This window comes from Perca flavescens, chromosome 5 (assembly GCF_004354835.1).
Source record: "Perca flavescens isolate YP-PL-M2 chromosome 5, PFLA_1.0, whole genome shotgun sequence".
Classification (NCBI taxonomy): Eukaryota; Metazoa; Chordata; class Actinopteri; order Perciformes; family Percidae; genus Perca; species Perca flavescens.
Genome location: NC_041335.1, coordinates 37,596,646 through 37,611,100, shown reverse-complemented (window position 1 = coordinate 37,611,100; position 14,455 = coordinate 37,596,646). Strand labels below are relative to the sequence as shown.

At 41.3% G+C, this 14,455-nt stretch overlaps 1 protein-coding gene across 1 annotated transcript; it reads right to left on the bottom strand.

Moving 5' to 3' along the window:
* Positions 1–873: 873 nt before the first annotated feature.
* Positions 874–11,546, bottom strand: LOC114555846 (L-serine dehydratase/L-threonine deaminase). Its single transcript, XM_028578575.1, has 8 exons — positions 11,076–11,546; positions 8,927–9,086; positions 8,695–8,734; positions 7,159–7,298; positions 6,475–6,566; positions 4,658–4,885; positions 3,068–3,192; positions 874–1,331 (listed from the first exon to the last, which is right to left on the bottom strand). Exons 2-8 carry the CDS (start codon positions 9,080–9,082, stop codon positions 1,138–1,140), a joined length of 975 nt encoding a protein of 324 aa, XP_028434376.1. The 5' UTR covers positions 9,083–9,086; positions 11,076–11,546; the 3' UTR covers positions 874–1,137.
* Between the last annotated feature and the right edge of the window lie 2,909 nt (positions 11,547–14,455).

Below are 14,455 nucleotides of genomic sequence, written 5' to 3'. Positions count from 1 at the left end.
TGATTCATCTCTGCAGCGCTAGTATACACTGCTGTGTGCTTAATACATTTTCTGCTTTGTTAGACGATGAGTCACCTTTAAAACTTCATGATTTACTCATTCATTCATTCTCGGAAATGCAATTGTGTTTGCCTCTGTCCTGCCAAAAGTGCTCACCGAGGAGAGGGACTTAATAAGAAAGTAGGCGACTGACAACAGAGCTGTTCATGAATCGTTTATCTGTATGTGATAGAGAGATTGTTGTCTTATGGTGTGAGGAAGTGATTTCATCTGTAGTTAACAAACTATCTGCAGTCAGGAGTAGGAAAAGTTTGAGGCAGGAAAATTAATCTTGAGGCAATATATTTCACAAATATAATTTATTCATTTAAAAAAATACATTTCAATGTACAAACGCAAAAGAACCATTTGCAAGCAAAATGCAAATGCAAACCAAATGTTATCTGTGTACTTTATTTCACGTTTTTGTTTTTCTAAAAGAGGATTTTAGTCATCATCACGAGGTTTTAAAATGAAAAGAAAGCAGCTCGCTCAAAAAGAAAATCTAAGCGTATAAAAAGTATAAATAAGCGTTAAAGGTCCAATATGTAATATATTTACTGTATACTATCAGTTGGCCACAGAGCTCCACGTGAGCACGGGCATTTATGACTGTCAACATAGCCAGCATCTAACGTTAGCTACTCTGCTGTGGAGTAATGTCTGGCTATGTGAGACAATCGTCTAGCGACATTGTTGTGGATGCTGCAATCTCAGCCTGGCAACCAACGTGAACTTCAAGTCTGGGGAGGAGGGAGTGGGGAAGATGACTCTCTCCAGTGTATATATATATATATATATATATATATATATATATATTTTTCCCAATCTCTGTGATAACAAAAGGAGCACTCTCAAGTATTTTGAATTTGTACTTCAGTAACTATTTTAAACACTAGCTGTCAGTATTACATATTGCACCTTTAAACGGTCAAAAAAACAAAAGTGTTATAAAAGCATAATAAAAAGCGGGAAAATCTGTCAGTCTCCAAGCTCAGGAGCGTCTCACAGTCTGGAATGAATAGTTTATAAGTCGAGTTTAGCTGACCGAGCAACAGAAATGTAAAGAAAGCGTCAGGAGTTACAGAAGTGGTTAGGCTAGATCATCCCCAGCTGTTTCTTCAGCCTCCCCAGCTGCTCCATGCTGATGTTGTTTCCTCCGCACACCACGACGACCACGGGGCCCAGTCGCGGCGCCAGCTCGCCCTCCGCCTGCAGCCGGCCGAGGACACCGCTGTACACGGCGGCCAGAGCGGCGCCGCACGCCGGCTCCACCAAAACCTTCTCGTCGTCTGAGGGGAGAGAACAGGAGCGAGGTCAGTCTCACAGCGGACGCTTGGCTTTTTTAAATCTGCTCTACGCCTGCTACTAGGGTTGCAAAAAACTTCTGGGAATTTTCAAAGTTGGAATAAACAGGAATTAATGGGATTTAACTGGAATAAACGGGAATTAATGGGAATAAACAGGAATTAACGGGAATAAATGGGAATAAACAGGAATTAATGAGAATTAATGGGAATAAATAGGAATTAACGGGAATTAATGGGAATAAACAGGAATTAATGGGAATTAACGGGAATAAACAGTAATTAATGGGAATTAACGGGAATAAATGGGAATTAATGGGAAAAAACATGAATTAATGGGAATAAAATTGAATAAACGGGAGTTAATGGGAATAAACAGGAATTAATGGGAATTAACAGGAATAAACAGGAATTAATGGGAATTAATGGGAATAAAATTGAATAAACGGGAGTTAATGGGTATTAATGGGATTAAACAGGAATGCATGGGAATAAACTGGATATTTTTAATGGTGGTTGTTAAAATACTGTTAGTCTATAACAGGGATCTTAAATGTAGTTGAATAAAAAACATTTTGCAGCATAATCTTGGTCAAAACAACCTGATTTAATGCAACTTTAGTTGAATGTCCTCCCTATATTTGTCAATGACATGCACGCACACAGCAATCAGCATAGGCTACATACAGAGTTTTTTTTTAATACATAACCTGTATAGCCCACTAACCAATATTAAAAATATCCAGTTAAGTTTTAACTCTAATTCTAGTTTTAAGACCCCGGCGTCGCACTAGCACTAGGATTAGGCAATGGTTAGGGTTAGGGTTAGGTAACCTAACTCCTCAGAGAGTTTATCCAATCAGCTAACCAGGATTTTCAACCCTTCCCAAACGGAAAGTTTCCAGATGGATATGCCAGGCAAATGCAAGGCAATCCATCTGGGAACTTTCCGTTTGGGAAGGGGCGAAAATCCTGGTTAGCTGATTGGATAAACTATCTGTTTATCGCCACATATGTTGGTGATAGACGGGCCAAATCAACCAATCAGATCAAACTCTTGTCGGGAGAAGAGCAGAAACTTCTTTTCCTCCGAGAAAAGCCTCCAGTGCCGTTTTTTTTTTGCTCTTCTTTCAATGAAGGAATACTTTCTAATTCAGATAAAACTCGCTGCGATAGCTACGCTCATCTCATCTGTGGAAGCCGCCACGTTGTTTAGACCGAACAGTCGCTTCTCGTTGCGTCACGCCTAAACCCGCCTCAAAACCAGCGCTGATTGGTCGGTCGTTTCGGCGAACAGCTCCAAATTTTCTCTGTCTCAAACTGCCAGACTGATCAGGACGGTCTCATGAGGCTAAGGGTTAGGTGCCTTGAAGTCGCCGTTGGGGGCTTAAAACACCATCAAGCACGTATTTCCTGCCACCACTAGGGGGGCGCTAGTTTATGAAACGCTCCTGTGGGTCGTATTAGAGGGGAGGAGACAAACCACCGATAACCTCGTATAGTTTGGAGGACTCGTTGATTTGTCCACATCTCAAAGATATCGTTTACTGTCACATCAGAGTGAGGAAACTAGACAATATTCACATTTAAAAAGCTTTTTTTCCCATAAAAAATTACTCCAACCAATTAATCGGTTGTGAAAACAGTTGGCGATTCATGTAGCAGTTGATAAATAACGACTCCGTGCCTCTCTGGTGTGTTGAGCTGCAGGTCGTACTCACCTACGAAGCGTTCGATGGCTTGAACAGCCTGCTGGTCTGTGACAACTTCAGAGAAAACCGCGTGCTCGCCCACCAGTTTAAACGTCTGAGCAGACACCCTGGTCACGCCCAGCGTGGTCGCCACACTGGAGGAGAGAGACAGACAGACAGACAGACAGACAGACAGAGAGACAGAGAGAGAGAGGTCAGTCTCTGACTCGCTGAAGTCTGATTTATGGTCCTGTGGAGGCTCCACGCAGAGCTTTAGCTACGTAAGTGGCCTGAAGTTTATACTTGTACGTTGGTGTGTGCATCGATCTCTAAAGAGAATAGCAGGGCCGGTGTGTGTGTGTGTGTGTTTGCGTGTGTGTGTGTTTGAATGTGTGTCTATGTGTCTGAAGTCTCTTTTATATAGGCCATAGTGGTCCACTAATACTGTATCTGATGTCTCTTTTATATAGGCCATAGTGGTCCCCTAATACTGTATCTGAAGTCTCTTTTATATAGACCTTAGTGGTCCCCTAATACTGTATCTGAAGTCTCTTTTATATAGACCTTAGTGGTCCCCTAATACTGTATCTGAAGTCTCTTTTATATAGACCTTAGTGGTCCCCTAATACTGTATCTGAAGTCTCTTTTATATAGACCTTAGTGGTCCCCTAATACTGTATCTGAAGTCTCTTTTATATAGACCTTAGTGGTAGTGCTGGGAAAAAAATCGATTTGATTTAAAAATCAAGTTGGTTGGTCAAATCAATTCATATTTTTAAAAAATCGATTTTTTAGATCTTTTTTAATCCAAATACAGTATAAATAATTTGGATGTTTAACAATCTTTGTTGCACACTGCACAGTGACTTTTCACTTAGAGAAAGGGTTTGCCTTTGCAATTTTGTTTATGTTGATGCACTTTAATTAAATACAATAAATATATATTTTTAAAATATATTTACAGTTTGCAGTTATTTAGTTTTAAATGGAAGAGGGGGAAAATCGAATCGAATCATAAATCGAGTTTTTTATAAAAAAATCGCAGATTTTTTTAGGGAAACAAATCGCCCAGCTCTACTTAGTGGTCCCCTAATACTGTATCTGAAGTCTCTTTTATATAGACCTTAGTGGTCCCCTAATACTGTATCTGAAGTCTCTTTTATATAGACCTTAGTGGTCCCCTAATACTGTATCTGAAGTCTCTTTTATATAGACCTTAGTGGTCCCCTAATACTGTATCTGAAGTCTCTTTTATATAGGCCTTAGTGGTCCCCTAATACTGTATCTGAAGTCTCTTTTATAAAGACCTTAGTGGTCCCCTAATACTGTATCTGAAGTCTCTTTTATATAGACCTTAGTGGTCCCCTAATACTGTATCTGAAGTCTCTTTTATATAGACCTTAGTGGTCCCCTAATACTGTATCTGAAGTCTCTTTTATATAGACCTTAGTGGTCCCCTAATACTGTATCTGAAGTCTCTTTTATATAGACCTTAGTGGTCCCCTATTACTGTATCTGAAGTCTCTTTTATATAGACCTTAGTGGTCCTCTAATACTTAAACCTTATAAATAAACTAATTAAAACTATGTCAGAATGATGTAATGATCTGATTAGATCACCTGGTGATTTCCGGTAACGTGACGAGCTCTCCAGCCTTCATGGCTGCGTGGAGGCTGTGTGCTCCCAGGGTTTCCATGGCGACGATGGGCACGTCAGCCCAGTGGGCTCTTCGCAGCCCCTCCACCACCCCGTTCAGCAGCCCTCCCCCCCCCACCGACAGCACCACGGCTCCGGGCTTCTCCGTCAGCTCCTTCTCCAGCTCCGCCACCAGAGACGTGTGGCCCTCCCTGGACGCACACACACACACACACACACACACACACACACACACACACACACACACACACAAAAACAACAGACCAGTCTTTAAATTTGGATTTGAGACATTGCAGGTGAAAAGGGAAAATTACATCACGTTAGTAAAACAAATATTTTCTTTCCACTAGTCTAAAAGAAGACACGATACGGAAGAGACCAAAAGCGCAAAATCTCTAAATTTAAAAATTATGTTTTTGATGATAATTTCTTTCCTTAAGAATTCTTCCTTGAATGCATGTAAACTGCTTGTCATATCACCAGACACCTGTAATATCACTATTTGTATTGTCCGTGACGTAGTATGTGAATTAATTATTTGACAAACCCTCAAAGTTAGACACAGCAGACTGATCTCATAAAGTGGCGTATGTATGACACGCCAATTCGTGTGCCATTTTTCGGTTTCGATAATTGGTCGATCACTACTCTTCATGACAGATGTAGGGATGCACCGAATCCAGGATACGGCTTCTGTTTCGGCTGAATATTGGGGCTTTTTGACGGGCTTCTGGTTTCTGCCGAACCTTAGACTTTCTTCCCAGCGAACCGAACCCTACGCTTGCACTCGGCGCGCTACGCTGGTCGCCGTAGTGACAGTGCAGTTGATAACAGGAAGGTGTTTACGTAGGTGGAGCGTTCAATGCAGTAGGCTGTGAGGAAGTGGACATGGATCTGGTGAGCAGTAGGCTGTGAGGAAGTGGACATGGATCTGGTGAGCAGTAGGCTGTGAGGAAGTGGACATGGATCTGGTGAGCAGTTGGCTGTGAGGAAGTGGACATGGATCTGGTGAGCAGTTGGCTGTGAGGAAGTGGACATGGATCTGGTGAGCAGTAGGCTGTGAGAAAGTGGACATGGATCTGGTGAGCAGTAGGCTGTGAGAAAGTGGACATGGATCTGGTGAGCAGTAACCTGTGAGAAAGTGGACATGGATCTGGTGAGCAGTAGGCTGTAAGAAAGTGGACATGGATCTGGTGAGCAGTTGGCTGTGAGGAAGTGGACATGGATCTGGTGAGCAGTAGGCTGTGAGGAAGTGGACATGGATCTGGCTGAGCAGAAAAAGTTGTTGTTTGGCAGTACTTTCAGTCAAAAGAAGGCCATTCAAGTCCAGCTACATGTTCAATCTGTTCAATGCTGATTGTTCTGGTGGTGGCGAGGACCCTAAACTATACACAACATGGCCGCTGTTACAACATCTGGTATGAAACATCAGAAAGAATACGAGTTGTGAATGAAGGAATCTCCAGACAGCAGCCAGAATGCAGCAACTTCAGGTACGGCAAAGAAAGGACAGTCCCTGTTTACTTCATTCATGTGTTTACTGGGTTCATGGACTGAGGATGGGAGGAGGAGTCAGCACAATCTCAACCAGTTGATTCGGTATTCGGCCAAACCCCAAAAATCTGGATTTGGTGCATCCCTAATAATAAATACCAAGTATCGGTATCGATAATTGGTCGATCCCTACTCCTCGTGACAGATGTGACAGATTTCTGCACAGTACGTATTAATTCCCATGCTTCCCAACCCCTTGAAGACAGGCAGACTGAGATTGTCTCACCAGATGAGCGGATCGTCGAACGGAGAGATGAATGTCCAGCTGGGGTTGTTTGCTACGAGCTGCTGTCCGTATTCAATGCTTTCATTCACAGCCTAAAAGAGACAGAAAGACTCAGCTTCAGAATTTTTTAGTGGGGAAAAAAAACAACAAAAAAGCGCAGGAAAAATGTGACTGAACAGAATGAACCCAGACTCATCAAAGTTTTGCATTAAGTGTAAGATTGAGGAAGGTTCATATGTCCACTGTCTATTTAGTCCAGTCATTTTAAGCCCAAAATCGGGGTCAACCTTGAACAAATTGCAACAGAAGCAAACTGATTTTGTATCCTCAATATGTCCTGAGTAAGGAAAAAAAAGCCCCGAAGTATCCCATAAGGGTAAAGTTTCGAAAAAGACCCAAATAAAGCCTATTCATTATTTTTCTCACGTGAATTAGATATCACCATGAAAATTACTGGTCCACTTTTTCAAAATGTGGACTCTTGCTGCGAATAGTTTTATCGTAGAAATTTCTGTTTTGTTATGTACTGTATTGTTCGTACTGACCGTATATAAAGTGTATGAAGTCTAAGACCAGATGCATTCCCCCTTGCAGGATAATAAGGTTAACTTGTCTCGTGTTGTATGAGTGAATCTCTGTGGAGAGACGTGACGTGATCGTTAAAGGCCGTTGAGTTTGACTGACCTTGCCGTGGATGATGACAGTGGCGCCCTCGTCCTTCAGCCTCTCCACCGTCGGGCTCGGTGTAACACTTGGAACGACGATAGTTGCAGGGACCCCGAGCTGACGGGCTGAATAAGCTGCTGCCATGCCAGCGTTTCCTCCTGTTGGGAGTAAGAGACAGCTTTGTGTCTTAACTGTTGTGTTCAGCCTTTAAAGACTGAACTGAACATGTTGTGCAGACAGTGTTTGGCTCTTATTGACCCTGTAAGAACTTTCTTTTCTGGGAAAACAGGATAACATGGCAACATTAATTTTTTTATACTTTTTATACGCATTTACCATATAGGGCCCTATTTTAACGATCTAAGAACACGGCATGAAGTGCCTGGCGCAGGTATGTTTAGGGCGTGTCCAAATCATCTTTTGCAGGGCGAATGGTCCTAAAGGGTCGTATTTAGTGTCTTCATTAATCAGAGGTGTGTTTTGGGTGTAACATGCAATAAACCAATCAGAGATCATCTCCTATTCCCTTTAAAAGCCAGGCGCGTTTGGACCTTGGAGCATTGCTGTTACGATGGAGGATTTACACCGTAATATTTTTATTTGTAATCTTGTGCATGTGTGTGTGCTGCTGTGCACGAGCCTAGGAGCATTTTACTAATGCTCTGTTAAAATAACAATGAAATGCTGCGTTATTGACTTTAGACCAGGTTTTTGTTGGTCAATGGTGCAATCACTTCCCACTGCCTCAAGATAGCAATACGCCCAGAATGCACCTGAACACACCTCCCTTTAAGACCAGCACGCCCAGAATGCACCTGAACACACCTCCCTGTAAGACCAGCACGCCCAGAATGCACCTGAACACACCTCCCTGTAAGACCAGCACGCCCAGAATGCACCTGAACACACCTCCCTGTAAGACCAGCACGCCCATGGGCCACAGATGCATTTGCTATTTAAATGATGTGGGCGCTGGACGGGAAACTGACAACTGCGTCGGTCTTAAACCAGCAAAGACACTTGCGTCGGGCTTTGCACTGCACCGGGTGCAAAATAGGGCCCAAAAGTATCTATTTATATCTATTTATATCTATCTATATCTATATCTATCTATATAAATGTAGGTTCTCAATACATTTTGGCCCACCTAGTTTTTGTCATTTATTCCGACATTTTTGCCACTTTTGCCGACGTTTTTTAGCGCTTTTTTTCTATGATGGCTGAGGAACTTTTTGCTTACTTTTTTGGGGCTTTATGTCGACCAAACTGTGAGTGAGAAGACTACATGAGACATGCAATAATACAGTCAAAGATATTTTACTTTTTTAATTAAATAAAAACATGTGAATAAACTCTACACGTCTGGGCCTGGATGTGATTCTTATTTCCCAGTCCGGCCCGTAAGTGAAACTGGGTTTGACCCCCTTGATTTAGGGGAGCCGTACCCAAAATACCATTTCTGCCTACGTCACTGGTTGGCACCAAACAAAGATTCCATAGTGAAATACACAGAGGTGATGAACGACTCTTGCATAGATTTTTCTTTGTGCTTACCTGAACAGCAGACAAAGCGCTCACATCCTCGCTCTGCCCACTACGAGACAAAACAAGACACGGGACAGTCAGAAACCTGAAAGGGTTTCAGGGTCAAAAACAGATGTTTAAACCGGTCCATACTGGACCAGACAACTAATCCCTTAATCCAGAGATGAATCCTCAGGTTGATCGACAATTAAATAATCGATGGTTGCAACTATATACCCAATACAGGGGTAGAATGACTTACCGTTTTGCAGAGGTGTCCAATGCCCCGGATCTTAAAGGATCCTGTGGGCTGAGATGAATCCAGTTTGAGGTAAACGGAAGTCCTGGCTACTTTGGTCAGGGCCTGGCTCTGTCTCAGAGGAGTGGCCACATGGAGCTGCTGCTGCTGGGTCTTCATCTCGCTGTGGGACACACCAGCAGAGAAATGCTTTCTCACAGAGCCAGAATCGGACCAAAAGAGGTTCCGGTACCCCTAATTTAGCAGCTGCATTGCATGTGTCTTGGGCATATTTAAATTCACATGTATATCTTGTAGGGGTAACACTGAATAAGGGATAGATAGATTATTGACCCTTGGCCGATTATCAACCCATTTTTTTGGGCCAAGTTTGCAGATTATCTGTATCTGTGTTGTTTTTGGCTGATAACTGATAAAGTTAATATATTAAAAAGTGATCTACTTTGGCTCCTCTACAGCTCTGTGTCTGTCCCTCTGCTTCGGTTTCACAGTTATAGATTCAGTATTAGGGGACCACTAAGGTCTATATAAAAGAGACTTCAGATACAGTATTAGGGGACCACTAAGGTCTATATAAAAGAGACTTCAGATACAGTATTAGGGGACCACTAAGGTCTATATAAAAGAGACTTCAGATACAGTATTAGGGGACCACTAAGGTCTATATAAAAGAGACTTCAGATACAGTATTAGGGGACCACTAAGGTCTATATAAAAGAGACTTCAGATAGAGTATTAGGGGACCACTAAGGTCTATATAAAAGAGACTTCAGATACAGTATTAGGGGACCACTAAGGTCTATATAAAAGAGACTTCAGATACAGTATTAGGGGACCACTAAGGTCTATATAAAAGAGACTGCAGATACAGTATTAGGGGACCACTAAGGTCTATATAAAAGACTTCAGATACAGTATTAGGGGACCACTAAGGTCTATATAAAAGAGACTTCAGATACAGTATTAGGGGACCACTGACTCTCTTTTACTGTGTTTTATGTTGAAAGTTTCTAATTTATTTAATAATTGCTTAAAGCATTTAACCCTCCTGTTGTCCTGTTGTCAAATTTGGGTTTCTTTCAACCAAATTGTCAAAAAAAATAAGGTGGATGGTTTCCGTACAACGCTCTTCACACGTAAAATAAACCATCAGCTCATTACTTTCATTGAATTTGGGTGTTTTATTCAATTTTATAGCATTTGAAGAAGAAAAATTGATAAAAGAACATTAAAAAAGTCGGAAAAAAACAACAGAAATGTCAAAAAGTGCAGAAAAAATTGACAAAGACATCATAAAAAATGAAAAAGAACATCGGGAAAAGTGAGAAGTTTTGTGTTGGAGTTTTCCAAAATCTTAATTTTCATTTTCACTCTAAATGCATATTGGTCCCAAATATCAGTTATTAGTTTTAGTAACTACTGATAATCTGCATCGGTATTGGTTGATCCCTAGCCTTAGTAGTCGACACTTAGATCTAAGGAGCCTGATTCGACTGCCAAACTCACAGTGGAATCGCCTGAAAATGTGGTCATTGAACCAAGGATCCTTTAGGCCAGAATGAGGGTGCAAAATGTTGTAAATATTCGTGGCTCAGCCCAGACCAAGGAGGATCTGGGGCCATCCGATTTTTTCCCCCCATTCACGACAGCTATTTGCACTATTTTTCATGACATTTGATAACAGAATGCCTAAAAATCTGTATCATTTGGGGAAAACATGCTAGTTTCAGAGGAAAAACTGATGTGACTAACACAAAGTGTGGTTGTCTGTGAAGGGGAGACTCGTGGGTACCCATAGAATACATTTTCATTCCGATATCTGGAGGTCGGAGGTCAACAGACCCCTTTGAATATGTCATGCCAGTTATTCCCTCGACAAAATTTTTAACCTAACTATGGAGCATTATTAAAACAACCTTCCCGACAAGCTAGCAAGACATGTTTGGAACCAAATGGATTCCTTAGACGTCTATTTGATATGATACCAATATCTCCTTTCTAGATTTAAAACAGAACCCGCTATAGCCTCTGAAAGACAGAAAAGTAAGCCTCAAAGATTCAGGGCTTCTGAGAGAAGAGTTGGGGCTTTTTGAGCCGCAGAAACCCAAATCATTGAAAACATCCATTTTCTCATTCAACAAAACCAACTTACCAGTTATCAGATGGATGGCAGGGTAACAAGCTGTGCTGGAAATCACTGATCCTAAACTTACTGCATCTTCAGTGCATAAATACACTCTGGTACTGTGGGCTCGACCACTCGCGGACCAATCAGAGCGAGGCATTCTGCCACAGGACCCTCCCACTGACCGGGAGTGCTGACCTTATAGTCTATGGTCCTGACTGAGGATGATGAATCTTTTTTTTTTACTCAACAAACGTTGTCAGGGAACTGTCCCGGTCTGATGTAAGCGGGCTCAACCGGTTTAAACAAGAAGGACTAAATGAGAAATACAACCGAGTGTGACTTCCCACCGTGTGCTGTCATGATTAAGAGCAGCTGTAGTATTTTAACGGGTATAGCCTACTGTACTATATAAATATATATACTGTACATATCATAGTGGGGGGAGGGATCTGGTTGTCCTCCCCCAGGTTACATTTTGAGCGTCACAGACTTAATTTCCTATAATCAGATTTTTTTGCCCCAATTTAGGGTGGAAATCCCTTTATGTAGCCTATATATGCAAAGAAAAAGAACACAGATGACAATTCAAAATATATCAAAAATATAATGCAAAGTATGTCGTTACGTGTCATTGGGCATTTTTAAGTGGCTATGTGAAAATCCTGGAGCTTTCTCAGTGGTTATTCTGCGGATCACGTAGACTACACCACTGAGGGAATATTTGAATTGCGTGTAAAACATGTTTACCATAACGCTCATGACTTATGACATAATATTTCATAACCCCCCTAGTGACATTTCACACGCTGTCCTCTCCGTGTTCCCTCTCCCCCCCTCCCCTCTGAAGGGGACACACACACCGCCGTCTTTACCAAAAGAGTCGCGACTATTTTGGCCCCCGGTGCCCGACTAAATCGTTACCAAAAGCGGGCTCCATGTGGAGAGGGGACGCTTCAAACCTGAATGATCCGGAGCTCCGTGCTGCTGCCTCGGGGTCATTCTAAAACGCTTACCGTGAGAAAAGCTTAACGTGGTATAATGTACCTAAACAACGATCAATCATCACCAAATTCCTCTGTCATATTGCTCCTCGTATAACCACCGAAAATTGTCAAAAAATCGGACCCAAAGTCCAATTATAATGGCCGTTATCTGACATTAAGCGTTTCTGCTCCATTAAGGCTGTAAGGAAAAAGCTTCACGTGGTTTAATGTACATAAACAACGACCAATCATCACCAAATGTCTCTCTCATATTGCTTGATAAGTGTAATTATAATTATATAATTATAATATTATTATTATTATGGGCGTTATCTGACAATAAGCGTTTCTGCTTCATTAGAGCCTATTGTAAGGAAAAAACTTCACGTGGTTTAATGAGATACAAGTTTTCTCTTCTCTCTACTAGTCTGTTTTACAACTTTTGTTATTCACCCAAACGTTATTGTTTCTGTGTCCTGCTACTTTATACTTATAAATATAATTCTACATTCATAGAAGTTACTTTGTCACACGCCTCTGTGTGTGTGTGTGTCTGTCTGTCTGTCTATGTATGTGTGTATGTGTGTCTCTGTGTGTGTTTGTGTCTGTCTGTCTGTGTGTGTATGTGTGTCTGTCTGTGTGTGTGTGTGTGTCTCTCTGTTAGTCTCTGTGTGTATGTGTGTGTGTCTGTCTGTGTGTGTCTGTCTGTCTGTCTGTGTGTGTGTGTATGTGTGTGTCTGTCTGTGTATCTGTGTGTGTCTGGCTGTGTATGTGTGTGTCTCTCTGTGTGTCTCTGTGTATGTGTGTGTATGTGTGTGTGTCTGTGTGTGTGTGTGTGTGTCTGTCTGTGTGTGTGTGTGTGTGTCTCTGTGTCTGTGTGTGTGTTTATCAGACATAAACCATGACAACCCAAGTCTGATATTAGTAATCAGGGGTGCAGTACTACGCGCCCCTCTGTGCTTCCGTTGGAGCAGTCACCCACTCATAGTCTAATAAGCACGGTGTCTGTTCCCCGACTCCGATCGGTTAAATCAAAGGTGAACAAAAGATGCGCTATACTTAACAACCTAATTGGAATTAAAACGACTGCAACGATAGAACAAAATAGGAAAATTAGATGTGGACTATTAAATATTAGATCTCTGTCTTCTAAAGCAGTATTGGTAAATGATTTGATATCAGATAATAAAATAGATTTATTTTGTCTTACTGAAACCTGGCTGGGCCATGAAGAATATGTTAAATGAAGAGTCTCCTCCCAGTCATATTAACAACTCAAATTCCTAGAGGCTCAGGCCGAGGAGGGGGAGTTGCAGCCATCTTTGATTCAAGCCTGTTAATTAATCATAAACCTAAACTAAATTATAACTCCTTTGAAAGTCTTGTTCTTCATCTTCAACATCCAAAATGGAAAATATTACAGCCAATTATATTCGTTGTTATTTACAGGGCTCCAGGTCCGTATTCTGAATTTTTATCTGATTTCTCAGAGTTTTTATCATGTTTAGTCCTTAAATCAGACCAAGTACTTATTGTAGGTGATTTTAATATCCATGTGGACGTTGACAGCAATAGCCTTACTACTGCTTTCAACTCATTACTGGATTCAATCGGTTTCAGTCAGAGTGTGCACAAGGCGACGCACTGTTTTAACCACACCCTCGACCTTGTGCTGGCATATGGTATTGAAATTGCGGATTTAATAATATTTCCGAAGAATTCGGTATTATCAGATCATTTTTTAATTACTTTCGAATTCTTACTACCTGACTATACTAAATTAGATAAAAGCTTCTACACTAGATGCCTATCTGACAGTGCTATAGCTAAATTTAAATTTCATTACTAGATATGATCAATATGTCCTTATTAACAGGTTATGTACCGCAGTCATTTAAAATTGCTGTGATAAAACCTCTTCTGAAAAAACCCACCCTCGATCCTGAGGTCTTAGCAAACTATAGACCTATATCTAACCTTCCCTTTCTATCCAAGATCCTTGAGAAGGTGGTTGCTAATCAGTTATGTGATTTTCTACATAGCAATAGTTTATTTGATGACTTTCAATCAGGATTTAGAAAGCATCATAGCACAGAGACGGCACTGGTGAAAATTACTAGCGACCTTTTAACTGCTGCAGACAAAGGACTTGTCTCCATACTTGTTTTACTAGATCTTAGTGCTGCTTTTGACACTATTGACCATACAATCCTGTTACAGAGATTGGAACACTTAGTTGGCATTAAAGGAATCGCACTAAGCTGATTTAAGTCCTACTTCGCTGAGCGATCCCAATTTGTTAACATTAACGATAAACCCTCCAAGCACGCTAAAGTTAGCCATGGCGTTCCTCAAGGCTCAGTGCTTGGACCAATTCTATTTTCCTTATATATGCTTCCTCTAGGTAATATTATTAGGAAA

Excerpts from the sequence above, each read along its gene's own strand:
- LOC114555846 (XM_028578575.1), bottom strand. The coding sequence starts at position 9,082 with ATGAAGACCCAGCAGCAGCAGCTCCATGTGGCCACTCCTCTGAGACAG. Across the intron at positions 4,886-6,474 it reads TTCGACGATCCGCTCATCTG|GGAGGGCCACACGTCTCTGG; the intron begins GTGAGACAATCT and ends GTGTGCGTCCAG. Across the intron at positions 1,332-3,067 it reads AGCCATCGAACGCTTCGTAG|ACGACGAGAAGGTTTTGGTG; the intron begins GTGAGTACGACC and ends CTCTCCCCTCAG.